Here is a 23,810-nt window from a genome sequence, read left to right as displayed (position 1 = left end):
ATAAAACACATTTACCTGCTTGGATACAATATTTTTCATAGAACATGGGGCTGGTCACATTGGGGCTCAGTGTAGGATGCCAGGTATCCTGGTATTCCCTGGGACTGCTGGGACTAAATGGACTCTCACACAGCATTTGCATCATCCTGCCCTAGCCAAATAAAAATGGTCTGCAGCAGAGCAGTGACAGGTGAGTGTAAATAAAAAAGTTTGATAAGGCAGGTAAGTTTATTTTATTGCAATCAAGAGCCTGTTTGGTTGCATTTTTTTTTTATTTTTAATGTTTAGGTGCAATATCTTCATTGCCTTCTAATCATATCAGACCTATTTTAATGTTTCAACAGCCACAAAATGTGTTTTGTACAAAATGTGTGATGCAGTAGAAGATTACAATCTATGTATTCAATATATAGACAGAGGTCTGTATTTTGCAGCCAATAAAGTAGTAAATAGAAATAGTTTGAGTGTGCCCACATCAAAAGCCAAATAATGAAAAGGGAATACATAAAAGTAAAGGAACTCTCCATATTAACCAGTTAAATGTTAATGGCATTTTTTGTAGCACAAGGTAAATATAAAGTAGAGAAGCAGTAACTCTTGTTTCTTGTATTTGTCATTTTATATTTTTATTTATTGCCTCCTTCAAGTGCTGAATTTACAGGGTCAGTGCTGTTCTCAAACATTGATATTCACTTTTGCAGTATTCTAAAACCTACTACAGAAAATCCAAATGTTCTTCGGTGTCATAACCACTGTTCACACTATCTCTAGCTAGGTGTCAATGGTGAAAAATGTACAGTCCAATTTGTGTATGTCGGACTAATATGCACATCATTTGCAGTGGTTTATAATTCTGTTTAGACAGTCCCTGTGTGCCCTTTTAGAAATATGCTCCATATACTGCTGTCAGCATGTTTGCTCTATAAGTTTCCAGTCTCACTTAATGGCCCTGAGCCTCATCTGGTATGTCTGAATTCTGGACATCTGGGTCTGTCCAATTTATCCATCCATGAGAAATGGCAAACTAGGAGGATTTCCCCAGACAATATGCAAATACAATTTATTCTATATAGACTATAATCAAAAAATGCTTGTATTTACAGCAGAATAGTCTTGTAATGTTTTTAGATAAGCAAATACAATTGACTAGCCTAACATAGTTTATTTCATTGTATGGTTTGTGCAGTGAAGACACCTTATTACTAAAGGGTCTTCCTTCTGCCTCAGGAAGCCACAGTACATACACACATCTGATAAAAGTTGTCTGAGACAAATGGTCATGCTCTTGGGTGAAAATCATGACGTGACATGTATACAGTAGTTCTCCAGCGACAGATCAGGAAGAACCCCTGTACACTTCTGTGGAGAAAAACACTACAGGGTGCCATTCACTCAATCCTCCCCCTCTCCGCACCATGGAACAGAACAGTGATGTGTGTACAGTGCTCCTTCATTCATCTGTCATGATCACAAAAGATCTCATTCTTGGTCTCCTAGGCTAACCAAAGCATAATTTAAAAGTTATCAACTCAGCAAAGTTGAATGAGATCAGATAGTGGAAGTGGAACACTAGGAAAGACTCCTACTGCATGCCATTGGCATCCCAACAACATTTTCCTGTGCCTTTACTTGGGATAAAAATCCTGGACTGCACACATTCAGCATAGCGGACCCTTCCGCTGTTAAAGCAGTTACATCATTTTTCTTAATTGTCTTCTGACACATGTAACTGAGAGAAACCAATAGAAAAAAAAAATAGGTGACAATTGATCATCCCCACTGTATTATATTCTCAGCATGAACCTGCTCTGTCAGAAGAAGCATAAGGATTTAATAAAAAATAACTTACATGGCACAAATATTATGGTAACATATGTATATCGGTAACTTTCACCAAAAAACTTATTTGGAGGTAGTTGCCATTTAATCAGGTTATTTTCATCATGGATATTTTGAATGAGGTATTTCACTGTGATAGTTTAAAGAGGCAACTTTACAGTGCATGCATTCCTATTTACTGCAAGCTGAGAAGTAAATGTTTTAATAAGCCATTATTTAAAGATGAATGCCTTGATGGGTTTCCCTCTCACTGAATTACACTATAGTCGTATTACAATATTCCAAATAATTTCCTCAGCAGAAAAGGGCCATCTATTTCAATTTTCTGCCAGTACTTGTATATTAGAGCATTTGCAGCAAATGGAACTGTGTTTGTGTCAAGGACTAGCTTATTACATAGTAACATCCATTGGATGGCTAGGTGATTATGATGCAGGGAAGCAAGTTATTTAATTAGTTACAAGTAACGCGAGGACAAATGTACCATAGCATATATATATATCATAACATTTAACATACATTGGTAAAATACATCAAAACTGTGCCTAAATAATATAATAATAAATACGTTATAGCTATACATTTCTTTTTACTGTTTCATTATTTTTTACATTACTGAAGTTTTCATAAATAGGTCAATAAAAGCATTAAGCATATTCTAAACATTTATCAATAAATGTGAACTGTTAAACATGTATGATAGGCAGTAAAATAAACAAGCTTTTCAATACTTACTAAAAAGGTTCGAAGGAGGTTTTCAACAGCAAGCAATTAAAAAACCTCTGTCTCTGAACCAGTAGATTACAAAGATAGGTTGGCGTCGTTGGTTCCCATTGCAGGACAGTTTGATGAAGAGGGGATGAGTATGTAAACAAATAATTTGGTTAAAACCTTTCCTAACCAGAGGTTATTTAGATGTAGATGTCAAGGCAAAACTAAGTAGTGTCCACGTTATTTGTTTTTTGTATACTGTAATTGTACAGTGTATGACGGTTACAGCATTAGTTAGAGGCACACTGCAATCTTTAAATTTCACAAGCATATTTACCCTTATGTTTAATTTTGTAAAAGAACATCCAGCCTGTACGTGATTACTGTGTAATTTTTTACACAGTATTCAGATGATTGGGTTTCTGCATGGAAACCAGATCTGTAAGTGACAGGACAATTTGACAGCTAGCAGCTGCAGACTGTGTCATCTGCTGGTTGTCAAAGGGGAATGTAGACGTACATTCCCTCAGTACTGAGCATTGTGCAGGGGGACAGTTTATTTACAGATTGTGGTTGAGAGAGGTATGGTCGGGGTTACATGGATAGTTGGGACCTGATTTATTAAAGCTCTCCAAGGCTGAAGAGGATACACATTCATCAGTAAACCTGGGCGATTCAGCAAACCTGAAATGGTTTTCCTAAAATTTAAATCCCTGACCAGATCCAACCCATGTTTGCTGGATCACCCAGGTTCACTAATGAAAGTGTATCCTTTCCAGCCTTGGAGAGCTTTAATAAATCAGGCCCCAGTGTGGGAGTTAGTACTAAACAAAACCTGCCCCAACAAAATGAAGAGACTATCATTACTGATTTCTCCTTCTTATAATGCTTGTTACCTGACAGTAATGCTAATCTAATGTCTTCAGTGCATTCTAACCCAATCATCTGGAACAAAAAGTTCTAAAGTCAATCTATCCATAATTGTGTGCTGTGTAATAGATAGAATATGTAATCTGGAAACAGTTGTGGAAATTTCAATAATGACATTCTCTCTACGTCTTACAGTATGTGATGCTTTTATTGTAGTATGGATTATTATGTAGTATTGATTGATTTCTATGGATTACTACACTTTGCACCTCAGCTTTGCTGTTTTTGTTTGCTGTTGCCTATGAAGCCATAATAGTTGAATAGAATTAAATTAAAGGTTAAAGACATGACCTTTTGATTACCATGCTTTCTAAAACCTTGTCATTAAAAAAACTACTGAATGTGTGTTAGAGGCTGGAAGTTACCTAGAGCTAGGTGTCAAGGTTCTCCCTGTGGCCTTGGGTAGACCAGACAATGGAGAAATCGTAAAACGTTGTATATGATACCAAGCATACATTTCAATTCAGCTTTTACTGTTGCAGCAGTAATGAGAGGCTTTTACAAGACATGTCTTTGTTAGGACACAATATTGTTAGAGTTTAACTAGCGTATATGGTTATTAAGGTTTGTTGGGCTATTAAAGTAATGGGTACTTACAGTTGTTTACAGTCTGATAAGATTAACTGAAGATGCAGTTTTGTTTTTTGTTGCCTATGCCTTCTATGTGTCTCTGCCTTCAAGGGTTTCCTACAGTAAGTCAAAAAGTAAAAAATCTGAATTTGCATAATAATACTGCAGTAATGACTCAGAAAATATTTATGCCAATTGGACAGCATTACAGCAAAATAACTAGCATTGCTTCCCAAAAAGTAATGGCTTCCTAGGATATATCTTGCATTGTCTCATTTCGAAGGTGTTCTACTGGGTTGAGATATGAGATCTGTGCAGGCCATTAGCGTATATAAAAGTAATTCATGGAATCTGCTTAAAAAGCTTTGTAACGTTTTTTTTTAGTAGACTGTGGCTATAAAGAGGTGTTACATGGTCAGCAAAAATATTCAGGAATGCTGTGGCTATAAAATTGTGTTCAGTCTTTAATAAGAAGTTTAATGTCTAACATTACTTGCATAATTACATCATTACTACCAGCTAAAACTGTTGCCTCAAGTAGGGATGTACCCATGGAATTACTGTATGTGACTCTGTCATGTACATGTAACGGCAGAAATTCTAGTTTTTAAGACCAGCCAACATTCTCTTTATCTTTAATTATCTAATTTTATGTAATCTCTTGCCATATGTAGCTTTAGCTTTCTGTTTTTAGCTAACAGGAGTGGAACCTAGAATGGTCTAATGCAAATCATCAACCCCAAGTCTGATTTGGTGTGCATTTAACAGTATTTCTGTTGTAAAGATTGTTTATTTTAGCAGCTGATTACTTATTGTAAGAAGGTGGGGACATTACCATGCAGCAACTCAAATATTCTTTGCATCAGTCATGGCTGCCTGTTGTGCAGTGGTCATTGGAAAACCTAATTATGTCTACTTGCAATTTGTATTGAGTTGCAATATGTATAATATGATATTGAGACACATAAGCAACACATGTTTTACAGTTTAGAACTCCAGATTTGTTGAGTCTCTCTTTCTTTTTTTTTCTCTCTCTCTCTCCCTCTCTCTCTCTCTCTCTCTCTCTCTCTCTCATTGGGGCCCAATCATGGATCAGACTTAGTTCTGTATATATTTTAGGACAAGTAGCATCCCTTGAAACATACAAGTATATCACCAGAGATGAAATGTGTCTTGTGGTATGTAAGAATAGTATGATGGTATAGTATAATCGTGAGAAGAGACTAAAGCATGAAAAAACTCTTCAACTGTACCACAGCATAGCACAACCTTTTTAGAACAAAAGGTATGTCTCACATCTCATTCCATCATAAAAAATAAATAGTATTCCTGATCAAATTATGTCATGAGACATGTGAATACAATTAACCCAATTGTCCCTAAAGAGAAGCCTACATAGGTGGACGGGGTTTGGTGAGGTTGGAACAGGATTGGACGTTTTAAAATATAGTGGTGGGGGTCAGAAGGTTTTAAGAGAAGGACAGAGAGGAAGTGGGGTCAGTTGGAGAGGAAGCAGTGATGGGAAAGTGACCCACCCACCCTTCCCCTGGGGCATGGTTGATTTGGGGGTTTTGGTTGTGATTTATATATAGGCTTGGGCGATTGGCAGGTCCTCAAGGGTGGTATCTGAGTATTGTTTAGGCAATGGGGAACCACCTTAGGTGTGGTATCTCCGGAAGGTGGAGTGGTTACAGAAAAGGTAACTACAGTATGGATGCTGGTCAAAGGTCTTCTTTTTGATGGATAATGTTCCTGAGTCGATGTGGTGTGGCTGGGGACAAAAGAATTAGGAATTGTCAGACCCCATTTGGAGGGGGTAAAAGGATGGCCCCTTAAAGATCTAGAGTCAAGTGTTAAGATGGTTAAAGGCTACTGGGGGTTCATTTGGGTATGTAAAGGGGGGGACTGTTGTGTTGGAAGTTTTGGGGATATGTAGATGCATGTTACATAAGAAGATGTTGTGGTTGTTGAGAATTATGCATATATATATATATATATATCTTTATTGTAAGCTAATAAGCAGCTGTTTTCAGCCATTTCATCCAGCAATGGGAGCTACTACTGACCCTCTTGTTGTGCTACCATGATTAACTGTTTCACTAATCTAATGTCATCAAATTATTCGCATACATCATGCCTGTTCTGCTCATTGGCATTACCAGGAGGTGATGATGGGAAGTGGTTTCATGAGCAAATCCTGTTTTTATGAAAAACAATAGATACAAGACAAAACTGGGAAGAACAAAACTGTTCTGTGTTCAGGGATGGTATCTGATCCATTTTTTTAAAACAGGAGCAAAATGACAATAGAAGAGTAAGGTGTGGAAAGCCAGTGGTGTCTGGGCTGAGCATCCAGCAGAGAAGAAGAGGAGGTCATATAAAATATATACTGTAGGTCCTGCTGCCTGGTCTGCACAGCTGCTAGGAAACTTATTTAGGAAGACACATAATTTGATAAACACTATGTTTTTGTTTTATTCTTTTTTTAATAATTCCACAAATTCAGTTACATTTGAATAATGGAATGGAACAATAAACAACCAGGGTGACGTTGTCAAAACAAAGGAAGAACGGCATTCACAAACATTTAGTGGGTTCATAAGATCCACTTCCATGTGGTAGCTGTATTTGTGATTGTGGTTGTCCTGAAGGCCCATGCTAAGTCTCAGGAAAATACTTATGTTTTAGTGGTGACATGTTTTGGATGGTGGAAGAAGTCCAACATAATTCTTACCTCCTAAACTCAAAGCATGAATAATTAAATGTTTTGCCATGTAAAAGTAAGCATTGATATCCTGCTTTGTGAAAGTCTGCAGTATAAAATAATGTACTCTTTTGTCCGGAAGAATCTCCTCAAACCTTTGTTCATGGGAAATTTGCTATTTAATGCTTTCTGATGTGAATGCTGTGCAGATTTCCTTGCCAGATTAAGCTGACATTTCAGCCATACCATACGTATTACATGTTTGTGAAATACAGAATAGGAGAAAATACATGTGTGTTGTGTGTCTGTGAGTTGGGTAAATGCATTCTGTTAACTTTCCAGTTTTAGTCTCTACATTGGTAACACATAAAGTTGAAGCACCCACGGTTTCAGAATAGATTTCTAGAAGCTATGAGCAGCTACAGATGTGCACAGTGCTAGGGTGGGATTGTGTTCCCATAGCAACAAAGTACTTCTTTCGCTGGAGAAATCTGCAATGACGAAAGGGTGGGAAGCAATTAAACAAAATCATATCTTTTAAAGGAAGGGAAACACAGGGTTTGAACAATCTGCATTTCCTTTGTGATTTGAAGCATGACTTCAACATTAATCTTTTATGTGTGAAAATCTAAACATTTCAGCTCAGATCATCAAAAATGAAAAATTCAATACAAATAGGGATTAAACCCTCTAAAGTGTTTATTGTTTTTATAATTGATTTGTTGGAGTGGACAGGGATAAAGGGAAGAAGCCTGAGTGATCTCCACCCATCACACATACGCCTGTACTTCTGTATTACAGATGCTTATGCCCTGCTCAATGCATGACAAAACAACAAACAAACTTTCAATGATGTCTGCCATATGTCACTACAATAAATACTTGTACTTGTTTTAATTTATTTAGACAAAAGTAACATTTGTTGTCCTCCTTTGGAACGTGTCTGATGACACTAAACAACAATTCTAACAGTGCAATTGCAAATTGATTACCAGTATGACTGCGTTGTTTGTTTTTTGTTTTGTAACTTGTTTTTTCATATTTTATTTAAAATTTAAAAAATTGTTTTTAAAAAGATACATTTTCTTTCCTTCATTTTCCCCTCAAATTTGTTTCTTTCATTACTGCCATTCTTCATCACCTATTTTATTTACTTCCTTCCATTACTGTCTACTTTTGCTTTTTTAACTGCCTTCCATTTATCCTTGGAATCGTCCCTTTATTACTTCCTTCACTGCATTCTTTCTTTAGTTCTTCCTTTCATTAATGCCTTCCCTCCACTTTTTTTTAGTTCCTAACTTTAGTTACTATCTTCCTTCTATCGATTATTTCCTTCTTTCTTTCCTTCTATTATGTCTTTCTTTCCTTTCTTTCATTTCTTCCACTGCCGTTTCTTTTTCCTTTTGTTTTATTACACCTTACTTTATATAAAATAGATGAATATATATAAAATATATGTAACATAGAGAGCAGCCTAGGGTGTCAACACAGCTTGTTCATGGATAAAGTACAATGAGCAACCAATGGAAGGTATGTTACCAGCAAGTGAAAAAAGTGCAAAATAAAAGAGAACAAATATGGCCACCATGCCCCCAAGGAATAAAATTTCATTTTTGGATTTAGATACAATGGGCCTGATTTGTTAAAGATCTCCAAGGCTGGAGAGGATATACTTTCATCAGTAAAGCTGGGTGATCCAGCAAACCTGGAATGAGTTTCTTAAAAGTAATTTGCTATCTGTTAGCAAATGTCTTTAATCCTGGACCAGATCAATTCCAGGTTTGCTGGATCACCCTGCTTCACTGATGAAAGTGTATCCTCTCCAGCCTTGGAGACCTTTAATAAATCAGGCCCAGTATCTCATTGTGAGTCTAGTACTGTGAAACTACCTGGGTTCAGAATCTTAGTACTCAGAAATGTGAGAATTTAGTGAGCGGCAAGATCCACAAAATAAATACTAAACCAAAAATTGGGATAGTTCAACAGACATGCAGGGTACCAGCTTGTCATCTTTTAATATGAGATATTCATGTTCAGATTACACTTTGTAGTTGTTTTTTAGATGGTTTCTCTCTCGTTTTGCTTTTATGTTGTGTGTTGGTGTTTTAGGTTTCCTGCTTTTTGCAACATTGTAGCAGCCCAGCAAACACTCATATTATATCTACTGGCTAGATCAGTGTTTCTCAACCAAGGTTTGTGGGACCCTATGGTTCCTCCAGATGTTGCTAGGGGTTTTTTGAACAAGGTTGAGACTTTCAGGTCAGTTATCACTGATATCTAGTTGGCTATCTATAAGGGTGGTATTTTCTCTACTGGCCAACATTGTAAAAGCATTCATCCCATTGGTGTGGTCCCACCACCAGGCTAGTGTACTATGGACTGGGCATATCATAAATATTGGCAGGGGTTCCCTGAGACCTGAAGGTTATTTCAAGGGTTCCCCCATTGCAAAAAAAGGTAAGGAATCCCGACAATGCCTGTAATGTGTTTATCGCTGCATCAGAGGAACCAGATAGCTAGTGAGTTGGCAGAGAGAAAACATTAGTACTGTGCTGTCATCAGGATCATCGGCAACAATGAATTTACTCCTATAATTTATAGTGCATGACTGTATAGTCATCATATATAATATATAATCATATAAATGATTGTATAGAATACTGAATTTATGATAATCCATTGCAGTGGACTACAGAAGCATAATACAGACCTGCAGATAAAGCTCTGGTTACCCTTTTACTTGCAGAACAACTCACTGAAAGTAACAGCAAACCCAATATTGTGAAATTCAAATATACTTGCTATATTTACAAGTTATATAAATATACTTGCTATATTTGCAAATATACATGCTATATTTACAAGAATTGTAAGCAGTAAATGTTTATACCCTTGCCATTAACTCTTTAAATATTAGAGAAATATCTCTACATGTTAGATACATTAGCAAAGAATTGGTGAGCTAATTTAGGATAAATTTAAATAATGCATTTGGAAGATATTTCCATAGCAACAGCAAGGTATTTACTGATGTGTCTATTCCTAAACTTTAAGCAGTTTATTAGAGGTTGCTTGCTCTGCAATCTGTAATTATCATCAGGTAAAAAAAGGTGGTGAACGTGGGTGGACTGTTTGGCTGGTATTTTTTGACTGATTTGTTCAGCCATGCTTTCACATGCAAATTCAGATGAATAACAACAGTTCTTCTGCGCTCCATGCAGCTTAACCATTCTTGTGCTGAATGTAAAGTTTCCTTGTTACTTGATTGCAGTTAAGTTCTCCATTGCCAGGACAGATAAAACATTTTCCATTTTTGGTCATAAATTATATTCACTAAATTCTTGATAATTTTATTCGAAATCCAAATATGCATAGTTTCTGTTTTACAGAGATAGTCTTTTTGTGCTCATGATTATCTCTGGCTTTGATCACTTTAATATTAAATCCAAAAACATGTTGTCCAGTACTGGCCTGGGGCTGTTTCATATCTCTAGTGTTTAAGGATAAATGGGGATAATGGGAAGGAGATACCAATGAAAGACTGTATTGCTAAAGAAGATAAGCCATGGCATCGGCAAAAAGGCCAAGGTATGTCCTCAACCTCCGGCCCACAGTTGGACTATTCTATACATACAAATCTATTGTACTTCTTTTGTTATTGCTGCTGAAACTGTTGTAAATATTTAATACAGAACACCTTGGAATATGGCAAGAAAAAACAAGGAAAAGAGTGATGTAAACTCTAGCATTCCCAGCATCCGTCTCTAATTGGTTTTGCTTAGTGAATAGCACCATCTAGTGTCTGAAAATGAGAAACACTACAAATAAAGGATGGTAAATGAAGCAGCCTTGGGGTCTCCTAGAGCCATGTGGTTCTTCTTCAGTTCAAAAAAAAATGTCTCCCTACATTTAACCAGTTTCCCAATGTAAAGAATATCTATTCCAATAGAAATATCAGAAACACAGTCTTAGCCAACTTCCTTAACCCAAGGCCAAACTGGCATGGGCCTGATTCACACAGTCTGGTATTACAATATTCCTGGACTGGGCAGCATTCATATGTCAGTACAGGAGGAAGGACTGCCCAGTTCCTTGGAATTAGAGGGAGAAGCCATGGAGCCAGACCTGAAGACTTAGACTGCTAGCAAAAGGGTATGTTTAGTTTTTAATTCTATATTGGGGGGGGGTGGAGTTGGAGTATGTCTAAGATAATAAAAAAAACTTCCCCATTTTTTGTTACTTTTTCCATCGATTATTGTAATTTTTGTTGATGCTGTGGTTCTGCAAAAGCCCTTAAAAATGTAAGGAATTGTCCCTGTAGTTCAGTTTTAATTTTCATACCAGCTCCTACCATAGGTTTACGTTTGTGAGTTAACCACCTGCTTATAGTTGCCAAATACGCTGCGAGTCTTTTGAATATCTCCAAGGTTTTGCTCATTATTAAAAAAATGTTGCTTACGTTATATTAGCAAGAATGTTAATGCCTTTTTGATGCACCCATTTTATTTTTCATATAACCCTAATAATATCAAAAATTGTAAATCCAAAATATGTGTACGTTCTGTAACTAGTTTTGTACACTAAACGGTGAGAACACTGGTATGCTATGAAATGCTCCATCTCCATCTGCTGGAAATGTTGTAACACTGCAATACACTTTATTAGTCAAAAATGTAAATTCATATTCATATTGTGTTCTTTTTTGTTTTGTTTTTTTTTTTGTGTGTTTATAGAACAGTGTGGTAAAAAGTGTTTTTTAGGTAATGGTTAGCATATCAAAAATATTTAGCACTTTTTATTAGGGAGGGTGAGCATAGAATAAAATCAATTGGTAATGGAATATGAATGAAATCGAAAAGGTGTCCATGATGACCAACCATTAGAAAATAAATGATCCTGTTTTTAAAATATTCACCTTAGAATTTTATCTAAAACATGGTGTTTGTCACACTTACTTCTTCCTCACTTAAGCACAGACTCCTCTCTCCTGCCCATGTGGGCAGTTCTGATGCTGGGCGTGCCTCTGTTTCCAAGCTTTATCAATTCCATCCAATCCACTGGCCAATCAGAAAATAGCCTCTTGACCAGCCTGGCTATTTAGCTAGCTCACAGACTGCTCTTAGTGTTCGTGCAACGTGTCTCCATTGTGCTTAGCCCCTAGTTCTGTGAGCTAGTTCCTGTACACCCGCTGCCAAATTCAGTGTTTCCACTAGCCGTTGGTTCCCAGCCAACTTCCTTGTGCTGTTCCAGTGTTCCTGTCTGTCTGTAGATATCCCTTAGCCACCTGTGCCTCCTGTTGCTTCCAGTGTTTCCTGTGTTCCCTGTGCCTGCAGTGTCCCTTGTGTCACTGTTGTCTGGCCCCTGGATCCCTGGCAATTGACCCCTGGCGTGTGACCTGACCTCTCTTGTTTGCTGCCTGCCTCAACCCTGGCCTTCCTCGACCATTCTTTTGCTTTGTGATTTGGTACCGTGTTTTGCCCACCTTGGTGTGCCCAAGGACCGCAACCTGGCAGTAACCAGCGGCACAACTTCCTCACCATCAGAGGCTCTGGAGAGGACCTGCTTACTGCTTGGACTCTGTGCCTTGGCCCTTCTCAGGGCTCGCATCTCCTCCGTGCAAGCCATAGCACCCCCTAGTGGTCCTGTCTCTTTGTGTGTGACAGTGTTGGTCAAATTTAAATCTATACTCAAAGGAAACTTCTAATAAACAATTCTAAATCCTATATTTTTACTGTTTATTCTGATGAGATTTAAGTTTCTGCAAACTAGTCTTGTGAATCATGAACCCCTTATAAGCAGTTAGAAAGATCACTCTACATCTTGGTTTTGCTTCTCTGATTCCACTCAAAAAATGTAAAAAGTGTAACCTAATTCCTAACGTTGTTTCAGATGTACAAATGGTGTCATACAGTAGTTTTCTATTATGAAGTTTCATTTTTATTGAAAATGTAAGATTCATTCACTGATGTGCTAAAGATCTGTCCAGACATATTTTTTTAAATACCAATAATTGCATAGACCTTAATGACTGCTAATATTTTTAATTCATGGGCACAATGATGGAGTCAAAAATATTTTTATGTTTCTTTCCACAAGCTTAGAACCAAATATCACTTAGTTTTTATATTACCAATAAGTTTACAGGAACCTGGCACAAATTTGAGCAAAGCTCACTCTGTTTATATTGGTAAGCATACCATCACACCCAAGGTAGATCCTACCAGATTTCTAAAATGTTTTTTTTTCTTCTTTTTTTTTTAGTCTCCAAAAGTCCACAGCTACCCAGATATGGAAGCGGTACCCCTCCTTCTTAACAGTGTGAAGGCTGAGCCCCCTGAGGACTTGTTGGCCACAGACCATTTCCAAACACAGACAGAGCCAGTGGACTTGTCAATAAACAAGGCTAGGGCCTCACCACGAGGAGTGTCTTCTTCTCCACTCTCCATTGCAACTTCTGCAGCTTCACCTTCAAATTCGTCATCTTCCTCTAGCTGTCCTGTTTCATCACCATCTGTGATAACTTCAGTACCATCAACAGCATCAGTGCCAACAGTATTAACTCCAGGGCCTCTTGTGGCTTCAGCGTCTGGGGTTGGTGGCCAGCAGTTTTTGCACATTATTCACCCCGTCCCACCTTCAAGTCCTATGAATCTTCAGTCTAGTAAACTGAGTCATGTTCACCGTATACCAGTTGTTGTGCAGTCAGTTCCTGTTGTTTACACTGCTGTGAGATCACCGGGCAGTATGAATTCTACAATAGTGGTTCCTCTGCTAGAGGATGGTAGAAGTCATCTAAAAGGTAAGCATTGCAGCATAGTAATCATAATTTATTCTAATTTGACTTTTTTTGACAGACCTATTCATATAATAATACTTGACATGCTAAAAGGTTTGCTCATCTGTTTTCAATATTCTGAATACTACACCTAATTAGAGATTGCTTTGTTGAATCCGCTTAAATTTTAACCTAAGCATGTCTTAAGGTGGATCTTTAAGCAACTTTACAAGTAATGAGATATGAATGAATCTATGAGTACAGAAAGAGTATGTTCACGTTTATTAAACAATATCCACAGCTTTCTTTACAATATTTGGCAAAGTGTCTGTAAACCCTAAACATGAACTTTCATTTTGGGCTGTGAAATATGCAATTGAAATCATTTAGTTAAATCTGTTCAATAAGTGCAAAGAATACCTGTTGATTTTGCCAGAAATTTTGTGAACTGATAACTTTCTGCACTTGTGAACACAGAGGGGTTTCTGTAATTCATCAGAAATGAAGCCCGACTTGATGCCACATGCTTGGAATTGCAATACAGAACACAATTAAAACCTGATGGGGATTTGATTATTTCACTATTCTATCTAACCATAAAATCCATAAAAAAAAGTTTTGCCTTTGGATATAAGAAAAGTAATTTTCCAGGCATACCTTTCGGGCCTGATTTATTAAAGCTTTCCAAGGCTGGCGAGGATACACTTTCATTAGTGAAGCTGGGTGATCCACCATTGCTCGATAATGTCCAAACAGCCATAAACCTCCCTTGAAACCTATAAACCATGTTCTTTTGAGCTGGCTTTGGCTCAGCCCTCTGTTTAGTTATTGTAGCTGTCCATCACAGTAATGAGCCATTAGTAAGGCTCAAGATTAAGGACAGGATGGGCCACAGCTAATGACCAACCAATAATCAAAAAACATGTCAGTAGCCTTGGCTTGTTTCATTTAAATCTTCATCAGGGGTACTTCTTGCTGGATCTCTGATCATTAAAAAGAAACTAGATATAACTAAGCAAATCAAATTATTCAACAACATATTCATATGACTGAAAGTATACATTTATAGATATATAACAACATATTTGGCAGATAACAACCAGGTACTCACTAATAATAGCAAAATGGTAATCTTACCAAGCTCACAGCTTAAGTTTCAGCAATAAAGCCAGCTACACATAGCCAAGAGGTTGCCCTTGTTTTATTATTATCATGTCAACTGTCCCTGCAACCAAAACTCGTGCAGCACCATAGTTCTATTGGGTTCACTGATGAAAGTGTATCCTCTTCAGCCTAGGAGAGCATTAATAAATAAATAATTGCTATTGTATTCAATTATCTGCAAAATCGAATAAATTGCAACGGGTAATCATAAAGCAAACCTGGGGGGAAAATACCAACAGCACAGACCCTGTTATTTTTTTTTTTTTTGCTGTTCACTTTCCAAAGTACAAGGAAATTTTCATTTAGCTTTTAGCGAATGAAGTGAAACTCAATTTGATCATGATCAGCCATCCAATCAAATTTTTGCAAGTGCTGTCTTGCAAGTGATTAGGTATTCTTTGCAAAATGTATTTTACCTAAATTCACTAAGCTGAATGTAAATTCGCTTGCACCCTGATAATTTACTCATAAGGTTTCTGGTTTAAAACTAGACACCTGGAGGGAAACTTCTCAGACAGAACAAACTCCATTGAGATTGTGTTCATATTGGGAACCGAACCCATAACCGCAATTCTGAGCAGCCGGAGTGCTAGCATTTCACCATCCATTCTTTGCCTTAATGGGTATATCAAGCCTATTAACTACTTTTAGAAACTTTTGGTATCCCAGTTAGTTTTCCTGGCTTTTTTTATAAAGTGATCAACTTACCTCCCATTAAAATTCAAATAGTTACACAGTAGGACTTGATGATTTTACATATTTTAATTTATACACTATCTAAGTGGAATTATATAAAATTATTCTGTAAAAGCTGCAACTCTGTAAAATCATACATAAATACACTCCATTAGATTGCAGTAGGTCACTGAATATTTAATGTAAACGCCTGCTTGGATTATGTCTAACAAGCCCATATTTGCATTTAAGCCAAGCAGAAAGTTAAACACATCTACAAGAAAAACTGCTGTGTATTTTTTTAATTATGTGCTATCTGTTATTTAATGCATACTATAAATTGCACAGTGGGTTCAGAATGTAACAATTTATCAAACTTATTATCAAAAATATTGTGCAAAGTAGAGTAATGTAAATCATTTAGAAAGCCTCTCTTAAATGATCTTACTACAGTAAAGTGATAATTGATTGGCTTCTTGAATTTCAAAACACCTTTATAATTTAAAGACTCTCCACACCTATTCCTGCAACTCTGCAAATCAGGTTCTTGGTGTTGGATCCAAAAAAACCTATCCTCCTTCTCCAACCCCCTTACTTAAACATCCAGACTTGGGATCTTGGCACCTCCTTGGGAATTACACCCCGGCAATCTAGCCATAAAACAGACACTTTTTATAAACAATATCTGGTCATTTTAATGCCTTTTGGGCATTGGCTTCAGTGGGAGAAAGAACCCCACCTTCCTCAGCATTGGCAGCCAGTGTGATTCCAGCCATTCCTTCCTTTTTCAGGCATTGATGGTCAGTGAAATATTACCTGAAGTTCCAGGTGCCAAATAAAAATTCCACAGACTGATGTTCTATTTCAAAGTGGAACCAAGAAACCTTGGGTCCTTCCCAGGGTGCCGGATAGAACCACTGGCTGGTAGCGAAAGCCAATGCTGGACCCTATAATATATATGTTTGTAAAGAAAATTCCCTTCCCAGATTCTAACAATATTATCTGATAATCTGGATGACATGGTTTACTGCATGAATGTCAAATACTCATGCAAAATAAACATTAAGGTAGACAACAAATGGTTAAATGGTTAAGGCTGCATGTAAACGTACAATTTTTGTCACTGGAAATATTCTTTCATGGTCATTTCCAATGACAGATGAATGAATGAGTGCTGTACACACAGCGCCCATTTCATTTTTGGAGAGGAAGGAAGACGAGCAGGCAGCCCCCAGCTCTGCTTTCCTCTATTGACTTGTATAGTGGTCATCCATGGAATCATCCTACAGGATGGCCAAGACTGTTCATCTCGGTAGATAATCATCTGAAATGTATATATGGCATATATATGCATAGCATATTAATTTGATCCGTTGGGAGATGTTTTCTATATTCATCAAAATAAAATGTAAAAATCCTTCTCCAAGGTCATCACATATATTTATAAAACAATTTCTATGCAGCAATTTAATGTATTACATTGTCATGTGTAAAGGAAAAAACTAAAGTAATGTGAAGTGACAATTGTTTTTATTTTTACTGCTCATTTATAATGGATTTTTTTCCTTTCTCTCTAGCACATATAGATCCCCGGGGATTGTCTCCTAGACAGATAAAAAGTGATAGCGATGATGACGACCTGCCAAATGTGACTTTAGATAGTGTCAATGAAACTGGGTCTACAGCTCTTTCCATAGCCCGGGCAGTACAAGAGTGAGTATCGTATTCTCAGCCTGTGACAGCTATGACTAAGCTCTTTTACACATTTCAGATTTAAAAGCACATCGGAACAGCGAGTCCCTGGCATTAAAATAGATCTGTTTTGCTGGCCAGAAGAACTGAGCCCTGGAGTCATCTTAGATGTGTAGATGTAAACTCCGTCACTAGGATTTCATATAAACTTTAACATGTTAATGTGATTTTCAAAAGTTGGTGCTTAATCCTATTAACTACCTCAGTGCCAACATAACAAACCCCTTCTTTACCAGGCCAGGTTTGGATGTATATATTAAACAAGTTCTGGGATGCATGCATTGGATTTTAAAGATCTTGTTTTTTTCATCTATCCAATCAAATGTATTCGTTTTTTTAAGGACAAATGGGGTTTTCTTTTTCATTTAATATTGCAGTTGGATTTTTTTTTCTTGTTATTTTTTTGTCCTTTTAACAGAACTAAAATATGTATTTATTACACACTGCAACTATGTATGCACAGCACTATATAGATATACAACACTATATACATATCACCCTATACACCAACAACTGATCTACTAACTACTAATCAACTAAAACAAAAAATTTTTTTTTTTGAATACATGCACTTAAGATAAAGTTAGTTATCTGTTATGTGCTCTAGGCCTTTATTATGTAAATAATCATACTAAATATGCATGCTTAATAATGGATCAAATGGTTTCATAATAAGACAGTGATGATTGTTATTTTATGTGCGTAGAGGTACAATATTTAGTTTTTAAAAAAAACCCCAGCTGTTTACATACAGTGCTCTACCAATCCTATTTTGTGCAGTGACGGTTGAGATCTGCCCATTAGCACATTTGCTGCACGTCTCTACAACAGTGTCACCTATTGGTAATATATGAGATTGCACTGAGCACTCTATTGAGTTCATTTATATGAATAGGAGAATAATTAATGAGCCCAGGAAAAGTTGAAACGGAAAATATGGAATCCAAAAATATTTGGTATTCTAAACTATACAGGATCCCTCAGAAATGCATGACTTGCTCTTCTAGTTTAGTAGTGGGAAGGGAAGTTGAAATCAATTAAATGGGGTAAATTCACAACTGATATAATGTAAAAATTCTGTATAGATTTTGGATTTAGGCTACATTTATAGTTCTGCATATATCAGTGCAGTTGTAGTGTGGTGTGCTTTATATCAGGAATCATATTCTTCCTTTTAGAAGGTGCCTACACTAGAGACTGCACCAAGAAATACACCAGAAATACAGCAAACCAGTTTCTTTACCATCTCATATTAAAACACAGAGCTGTGAATGTAGCCCTGGAGAATGTTTACAAATTATTTTGTTGAGTGTAAATTAATCTCCTATTATTTATATCTTCCTATGTTTGCTTGTTTATATAAAGTTTGGTATCCATTTGATTATTTGCTTTCTATTTTACTGCAATCAATGTTAAGACAGTTCAGATGGGTTCCAACACGAATTCCGACTTGTAATCACATTACAGTGCTCTGTAATTTAATCTCCTGGCTAGATGATGAATGCCGAATAATAAGTAACCGAGCATGACAGTATCAGATAAATGAAGCACATTTTATACTGAATTATATCTATAGAAAATAAATAGAATTTATAATTGGTGTGGGCAGGTGCAGGTAACATGATATTATTGCTAGCAAAGAAAATTAATGCTGACTTCAAAAATATTTTATATTTACTTATAATTTGAAGTTAAAGTGCTATTAACATTTAACTCAAACATGGGTGTTTTAAAATAATTGTGATGGTTTGGAGGTTTTTGTAAAAGACATTTTAAATAGAAAAGTTTGTGAAAAGCTTTATACTTATCTAAAAAGATGCAGCAGGGATCTTGCTTTGCAGATCAATTTGCCTGAAAAAAATGACCTACAGGTCTTTCCCCAACCCCAGGCTGGAAACTGAGAGTAAAATGGAAAGCAGCAAACTGATACACTCATTATTCTGCTTTACCATCCTATTAGCTCGCTGCTTGTTTTCACACGTACACTCCAACACAATTGACTTTCTCCTTGTGCTGCTTCTCCCACTTCCAGTCTATGCTTTGTGTTATAGGGTAATAAGGCAGATACAAAGTCAAATTCAGATACTTAATAGTTTTCAGATTTAATATAAACAAGCAAAATATTGTTACAGTTTTTTTACAGTTATGATAATGAATAATATATATTATTATAAAATTATATGAATAATAAATATTATGCTGATTGTCGTGGAGTTTAATTTTTATATTCCTAGATGTTGCCAGGAGGCATATGTTAGTGAGATTGCAAAGTAAAGCCCCTCTGAAAAAATCTGAGAATGATGGATCAAAGCACTGCAATGCACTGTGTATTATGCTGGTACTAGATAAGATAATAAGAGAATATTTACAAGGATTAGTAATTCTAAAATATTTTTTTAATTCTAAAATAAGAATCATGTAATTACAATTTTTAAATTTGAAATTATAATTTTGATTTTGTAAATTCAAAATAAGATTTGAAGTCATGGGGCTCTATTTATAAAACAAGAAATCTGACATTCACTTAAACATTCCCTGGTGGGAATCAGTTATTGCCATTGAAACACATGGACCTGGAAGAATCCTACAAGGAAATGTTTTAAGGGAATGTCTGATTAATGCCTAGATATGATATCACCGTTAGCTGTGCTGTCAGGCTTGGGGAGACAGGGCCTCTAGAGGGCACTACGACTTTAAGGGGAGTAATGTGAGCCCTGAGAAGCGCCAAAGCGCAGAGTCTAAGCAGCAACCAGGTCTTCTCCAGAGCTTCTAGTGGTGAGGATGTTGCACTGCTGGTTACTGCCAGGTTGCGGCCTTTGGGCACATCAGGGTGGGCAGGATGATGCATGGTACCAAATCACTAGGCAAAAGCATTGTCAAGGAAGGCTGGGTTTGAGGCTGGCAGCAAGCAAGAGAGGTCAGAGACAAGCCAGGGGTCAAGAAATCCAGGAAATAGACACCAGTGACACAGGTGCCACTGCAGACACAGGGGAACACAGGAGACACAAGAATTGACAGGAGGCACAGGTGACACAGGGGACACAGGGATTACTGCAGACACAGAGTAACACTGGAACAGCACAAGAGAACAGGCAGAAAAGCACCAGACTGGGCAATAAGGGGTTACCACAGGAGCTGGAGAGTACTGAAATAAACAGCAGGTGAAGAGGAAATGCTCAACAAAGCTAGGGGCTCAGTACTGGTGGAGACACATTTCACGAACGCTGAGTGCTTTGTCTGAGCTAGCCAGGGGTGATTAAGAGGCTGTTTCCCGATTGGCCAGCAGGATGGGCAAAACTGATAAAACTTGGGAAAGCAGGCACGCCCAGGGTCATTACTGGCCGCATGCGCAGGAGAGAGGCTCTTGTGCTTTAGTGAGGAAGAGGTAAGTGTGAAAAAAGCAAACACTTGGGAAAGTTAAAAAAAATGGGAGAAAATGTAATTATGAGCCATTGAGGAAAGTTACTGTAAAATTAACCTGTAGCGTATAAAATTGGTCTGTTATAAGTTGGGCCCAGAATCTAGACTTTTTAAAATAATGGTAATAAAAAACTAAATTAGGAAGTAAAGCCATGTAAAATATCTATATTAGAAGTTTGGCCACACATTAAAAAATGTGTGCTAAAGCACTTACAGTACACCTACTTACAGTACATGCATCTACATTTACTTTTTTCTTATAACCTCTCATCCTACAAATATTTGTTGAGATTGCCAGTAAAGTCCAGGTTATCCAACTTTCTGTGAGGTTCTGGCAACTGTGCTACATGGCTTCTGAATTTTAATGAGGTGTCCTGCAATGTCTGTCTTACTGAATTTTAATATTAGATGAGCAGGCTAGATGGGGTATATTAAGTCTTTTATGCACCTCTTGCTTGTAAAGCGGGTTACCCTGTTAACACATAATTAATAACTTTTCTTAGAATTATGTATCTACCCAGTCATTATTGCCAATTATTGCCTCTTAGGCCTAAAACTTAAAAAAACAAAAACAAAGACAGCAATGCACGTGTAGAATAAATATATGGCAGTTGAAAATATTATATTTTATTTAGTAATATTTTAAAATTATTGTTTATTGTGACCGTATTTTTAATAACAATTACACAAAATTGGGGATTGTTTTCTTTTTTGTAGTGGGATGATTGATTTTAAATAATTTGGGGATGTGATTAAATCCCTTGCCAAACCTAAAGGTATCCACAACCTTTATTCTTTTCATCTTTGGACAATGACATCACAATCATAAATAGTAAGGTGAACACCAGACCCTAGGTATTTGAGGGTATATATGTACAACCCCCTAACCTGTGGGTACTATAGTACTTGTGCTATAGCTAAGATTTATGTTTTACATACTGTTCTTGTTGGAAACATCCTAATGTAATTATTACCTGTAATGTCTTGTCTACCTCAATGCACATTTTTCTATTCTACTTTCACACTTATTCTAGTCAATTCTCTTATTAGTGTGCTTCATTAGCAAATATATTTTAAATATATAAACAAATATATAAATTAGACCTAATATAGAATTTTTTTTATAATTATAAATATATAAATAAGACCTAATATCCGTTCTTGTTACCCCCTGTGCATCAGAACATCAGACTGAGAGAGAAAGTGGCAGTAGTTGGACCCAATTGGGTGTCCTGCATGAAAATATAAAAGGAACATGTAGACAGCAGAGATATAACCAATAACAGAAAGAGGGCAGGCGGGAGACCTGATTGTGTTGTAAAAAGTGGAACTAAATGTAAAAAAAATGGTGAGCAGGCTGAAATATTATTAAGCTTTTTATTATGCATTAATAATGACATTTTAGGTCTAAAATAAAGTGTATGTACTGTTCTTAGATGTAATTGTATGACACAAACCTGCTTGTAATATTTACAACTTTTACTACAAAATCAAAAAAAAAATGAAACAAAAGCCCCCAGAAGAAACGGGAAATACAGTGATCACAAAGAAATGGCAGCAATGACCCCAACTGAACATTACAAAACATCTGGTTTTCTTCTCCTTACCTGTTCATTTGCATTTAAAATGTACTTTATTATTCAATACATATATATATATATATATATATATATATATAACACTAAAAATCTAAACATTTACACATAAACATATTGTCTCACTGCTCTTCTCCATTGCTTTTTCTATACTTGGTGGTGCTTTTGCCTATTTTATATATTATTTTCAGTTGTTTTATTGTTATTTCTTTTGACTATATGTGTACTCAGGTGGAAGAGTACAGATGTCATGGTAGAGATAAGTCAAGTGGCTTGTGTATCACAAACTTGTAGCTTTTTACTTTTGTCCTAGTGTCCTTGTTACAGCAGTTTAATAATTGCCATTACAGTAGTGTTGAAGTTACTGTAAAGAAAAGTAATTATCCTGTAGGATTTGGTAAAATAGTTAACCTAGTTGTTAGGGGAGATAAAATATTGGGGTTTGTCTGTTGTGCCAGTGTGACCACATTGCTGACTAACAGGTCTATTAATTACCCAATGGTAACAAATGGTAACAAAGTGTAACTATAATTGCTGAATTCCCATTTCCAAGCCAACAGTCTTTGTTTGACTTTGCAGTAGCTCTGTACTAGTTTCTGCATCGTAATGGGTGCATTCTGATATTTGCTGAAATACAGAATTTTCTTCTGTTCCTTAAAAGAAACGTAATCTATAAGAACTGTAAATCTTTCCATTAATACATGCCTTGTGAAGTACAGAATGATGGCAAATATTACCAAACCTAGTTTTCCCTTCTCTCTGCTGTGCTTCACTGAGCTGTTATCAGTCATCGTGACACCAGGACAGGCAGCAAAAACACCTCATTATTCTGGGTGTCAGGAGTCAGAAGGCTGCTGATTTGCATGATATCTAATATGGCAGAGCCATGCAGCCAAAAATTGATGTGTAATTATATTCACAGATTTTTACAACTCCTGTATTACACAATCAGGTTATCGTTTAGATCTGTGTTCTTTAATTTACATTTCCCATTAAACTATTGATTGATAAGAAAAGTGTGTACAACCTAATAGAATTGGGAAGTGTGAAAAGCTAATATCTACAGGCCTTTTTAGACTGTGTAGACACCATGATTGTTCCTTTATCAATTCTCTTTAACATCAAAGCAATTCTGAACAAAAATAGGGACAGATTTACATCATTCTCATTTAAAACTTCCTCTCTATGTCCCTCTAAAGTAGAGCTGTCACAGAATAAAACTTTCCCTTGACCACTACTTTATTTTGTGTCTAAAAAGAAAGCTTCTCATCCTTATTGTTAAGTATGTTGCAGACCTTTACACATTTGTGTTTGCTTCCCAGGATTCCAGATACAATGGTCACAAATAAAAAGAAATGTATGTACTGTGAAATAAGAACCAGCCTTATGTTATCATTATTTTGCTTGATAAATTCAGATAGCTTGATAAATTAAAATGTGGATCTATTCTGTTTTTTTATTTCATTTATATACATCAGCATTGTGGAGCTCTTGTTTGTGGCTATTGTTAGTGTACTAGTCTAGCACTTTGTGGCTAGTGTTAGTGCATTTGTCTCATTCCCATCACTCTTTGCATTTTCAGATAAAGAGACCTTTGTAACTATAGCTTCAAATAACAGATTGTGTTGGCAAATTAGCACTAAAGTAATCCAATCATATTAGTATGCCAAAGAGC

The 23,810-nt window shown here is 36.4% G+C and overlaps 1 protein-coding gene across 4 annotated transcripts in view; it reads left to right on the top strand.

Annotated features, from left to right (window-relative positions):
* The window catches only part of KLF12 (KLF transcription factor 12), a 110,540-nt gene that overhangs the window by 71,423 nt on the left and 15,307 nt on the right, over positions 1 to 23,810 (top strand). For all 4 annotated transcript variants that reach the window (XM_072410574.1, XM_072410565.1, XM_072410582.1 and 1 more), the window contains 2 exons: positions 13,016 to 13,553; positions 16,946 to 17,081. In XM_072410574.1, the coding sequence (XP_072266675.1) occupies positions 13,016 to 13,553; positions 16,946 to 17,081 (674 nt within the window). The remainder of the gene's footprint in view (positions 1 to 13,015; positions 13,554 to 16,945; positions 17,082 to 23,810) is intronic.

This window comes from Pyxicephalus adspersus, chromosome 1 (genome assembly GCF_032062135.1).
Source record: "Pyxicephalus adspersus chromosome 1, UCB_Pads_2.0, whole genome shotgun sequence".
Lineage (NCBI taxonomy): Eukaryota > Metazoa > Chordata > Amphibia > Anura > Pyxicephalidae > Pyxicephalus > Pyxicephalus adspersus.
Note: the sequence above shows the minus strand (reverse complement) of the source record. Positions and strands in the feature narration are given on the sequence as shown.